Source organism: Pyxicephalus adspersus, chromosome 11, assembly GCF_032062135.1.
Source record: "Pyxicephalus adspersus chromosome 11, UCB_Pads_2.0, whole genome shotgun sequence".
NCBI classification, from domain to species: Eukaryota; Metazoa; Chordata; class Amphibia; order Anura; family Pyxicephalidae; genus Pyxicephalus; species Pyxicephalus adspersus.
This window is the reverse complement of record NC_092868.1, coordinates 52,843,665-52,846,390: the sequence shown is the minus strand read 5'-3', so window position 1 is coordinate 52,846,390 and position 2,726 is coordinate 52,843,665. Positions and strand designations below refer to the sequence as shown.

At 38.3% G+C, this 2,726-nt stretch overlaps 1 protein-coding gene across 1 annotated transcript in view; it reads left to right on the top strand.

The window, feature by feature from the left end:
• Window positions 1-259: 259 nt before the first annotated feature.
• Window positions 260-2,726, top strand: part of LOC140340266 (olfactory receptor 1f45-like) — a 4,559-nt gene continuing 2,092 nt past the window's right edge. Inside the window, exon 1 of the mRNA XM_072425322.1 lies at window positions 260-1,117. Within this exon, the coding sequence (XP_072281423.1) occupies window positions 260-1,117 (858 nt within the window). The remainder of the gene's footprint in view (window positions 1,118-2,726) is intronic.

Genomic DNA, 2,726 nt, shown 5'->3' with positions numbered 1-2,726 from the left:
ATGTTGGTGTTAATTTAAAGCCCGATGAGGTAATATTATATTTATAAATCCCAGTCTTTGGACATGTCCATCGTATGTGCATTAGTGTGCCCACAGCATTGCAACCCACAAAACCAAGATGGGAGGCTGAGGGACAAAACACAGACATTTGATTAACACAGATTAAATCCCATCTGTACTTTAAAATCTTATTTTATTTCATAAAAAAAAATGTTAAATGCTATTTCATGTGTTATTTCTGCAGGGTATAGGTGAATACATGGCAGCCACAAATAGGACTTCTTTGGATGCCTTTACCTTATTGGGCTTTCCAGAACAGCACACAATATTTTGGTTTATGATTGCGCTAATCTACACAACAACTGTTCTAGGAAATCTCTCTGTTTTCAGCATCATTCAGGTAGACAGCCGCCTCCAGTCACCAATGTATTTTTTCCTGGCTTGTCTATCTCTATTAGATGTCTGTTACTCTACAGTTACCCTCCCAGCCATGTTGGCCAATGCCATAACAGGCAACAGGAAGATTTCCTTCAATAGATGTCTTACACAACTCTATTTCTTTGTTTGCTTTGGAGGAACAGAATGTCTGTTTTTGGCTGTCATGGCTTATGACCGATATGTGGCGATATGTAACCCCCTCCACTACACCACCGCAATGAATGGCAAGGTCTGCTCATATCTTGTGGTGGCATCCTGGCTCAGCGGATCAATAAATGCTGCTTTTCATACCATGATGACTTGGAAACTAACTTTTTGTGGTGACCGACATATCAAACACTACTTCTGTGATGTTCTTCCATTATTAGAAGCAGCTTGTAGTGATATACAGGACAGTCGAGTGCTATTACATGTTGTTACGGTTTTTATTGGTATGGCTCCATTCATAGTTCTTACAAACTCCACCACTGGAAGGCAGAAGGTCTTCTCTACATGTTCATCCCACCTCATTGTTGTAACAGTGTTTTACTCAACTGCTGCCTTGAACTATAATGGTCCCAACTCTGGAGATTCCTTTGTCTTTGTCCGAGTGGCATCTCTTCTGTACAGTATTGTTCCTCCATTGCTGAACCCATTTGTTTACTGTCTAAGAAATAATCAAGTGAAGCGAGCCTTGAAGATTTGTTTTACTAAATTTGATTCAGATTTTTAAAATCTCTTTCATAGATATTTTGTTAAGGTATTTGAGAATTTCAAAATATTGGAATAACAATGCAAATATTAAGATACAAAGAATAAAAACTGTAATAGCAGCAAACAGGATATGCATTATAAGAGACCAGAATAAACATGAAAACCACATTCATATTGCCTAATTTATTAAAGCTCTCCTAGGCTGGAGAGGATACATTTTCATCAGTAAAGCTGGGTGATCCAGCAAACCTGGAATGAATTTCCTAAAAGTAATTTGCTATTTGTTGACAAATGTTTGAATCATGGACCAGATCTATTCCAGGTTTGGGGGATCACCCAGCTTCACTGATGAAAGTGTATCTTCTCCAGCCTTGGAGCGCTTTAATAAATCAGGTTCATTATGTTAGATCCCTTTAAACCAAAAATAGAAAGTCCAAAGTAAGGTAATAATGTAAAGAAAAACCATTGTACATATATCACTGAAGGGCGGACCATATTATGATGGGCAATCATCATACTGTTAGGGTCCAATGCATGAAGACCACTACATACGAGCGGAAGCATGCGAGTAATATGAATCTGTAAAAAAAGGAACTTAAACTCTGTATGCTTCCTCTTACAAGCACACTTACAGACAAAAGAAAAAAGTGATAAGGAAGTCACATAAAGACCCACGCAGAGTCCTGCCGTACGGTGTCCTCTAACTCCAAGCACGGCACGGTGAAAGGTTACCAAATACAATGAGTCGATCTACGGCTGTCATACTTCCGGGAATTTGTCTACCTAGATAGCTGTAAATTTGTTGTTGATAAATAAACCATGCAGGCTATGTTTCATTTTTTCAAACCAAAGCACAGGGGACTTCAATGCCTGAAATGCCTTAACTACATTTACCTTGGCAGTGAGAGAAATTAGACTTGAATTGCCTTGGGTTTCTCCTCAAGTCTACCAAACAAAAGGGCTTCCTATGGCATTGAAGTTAAAATAAAGCCCAATGAGGTATTATTTTATTTATAAACCCTTTGGACACCATGGGCCTGATTAATCAATGAAGCCGTACGCTTTACATGCGTATGTATGCGCCGGTCGGCAAGCTCTAATACCACGAGTCCAGCCCGAGTTCTAGTAAACTCACCGGTTTTCTTGCTAAAATGAGCAAAGATCTCAAATACACCAATTAACGCAATACATTTTCAGCTGCGCGATTCAGGAGGGGATGTTAACCTCAATGGTGAGGTGATAGCAATTGATTAGCGCACACCTGCGCCCTGTTCTGTGCACATCTACAGTCCAATACAGGTCAGTTTGATTCAATGCTTGATGTTTTTTTGTGTAAGTGCTACTTTTTTATGTTACATTCCACTCATTCACAAACTTGCTTCATTTATAGTTACATTTGTTGCACATGTTGTTTTGATACGTCTTCTTTTGGTTACAGCACTGCAAACTAAATTCTATCAAGCTGGATTTATACTAAGTGGCACTTTCAAATATGTCATCACACAATAGTATGAGTTTAAAAAAATATGTGAACAAACATTTGTGACCTGATAAAAATTTCATTCTAGTTTGGCTTTAGAGAAATCAAATATTTT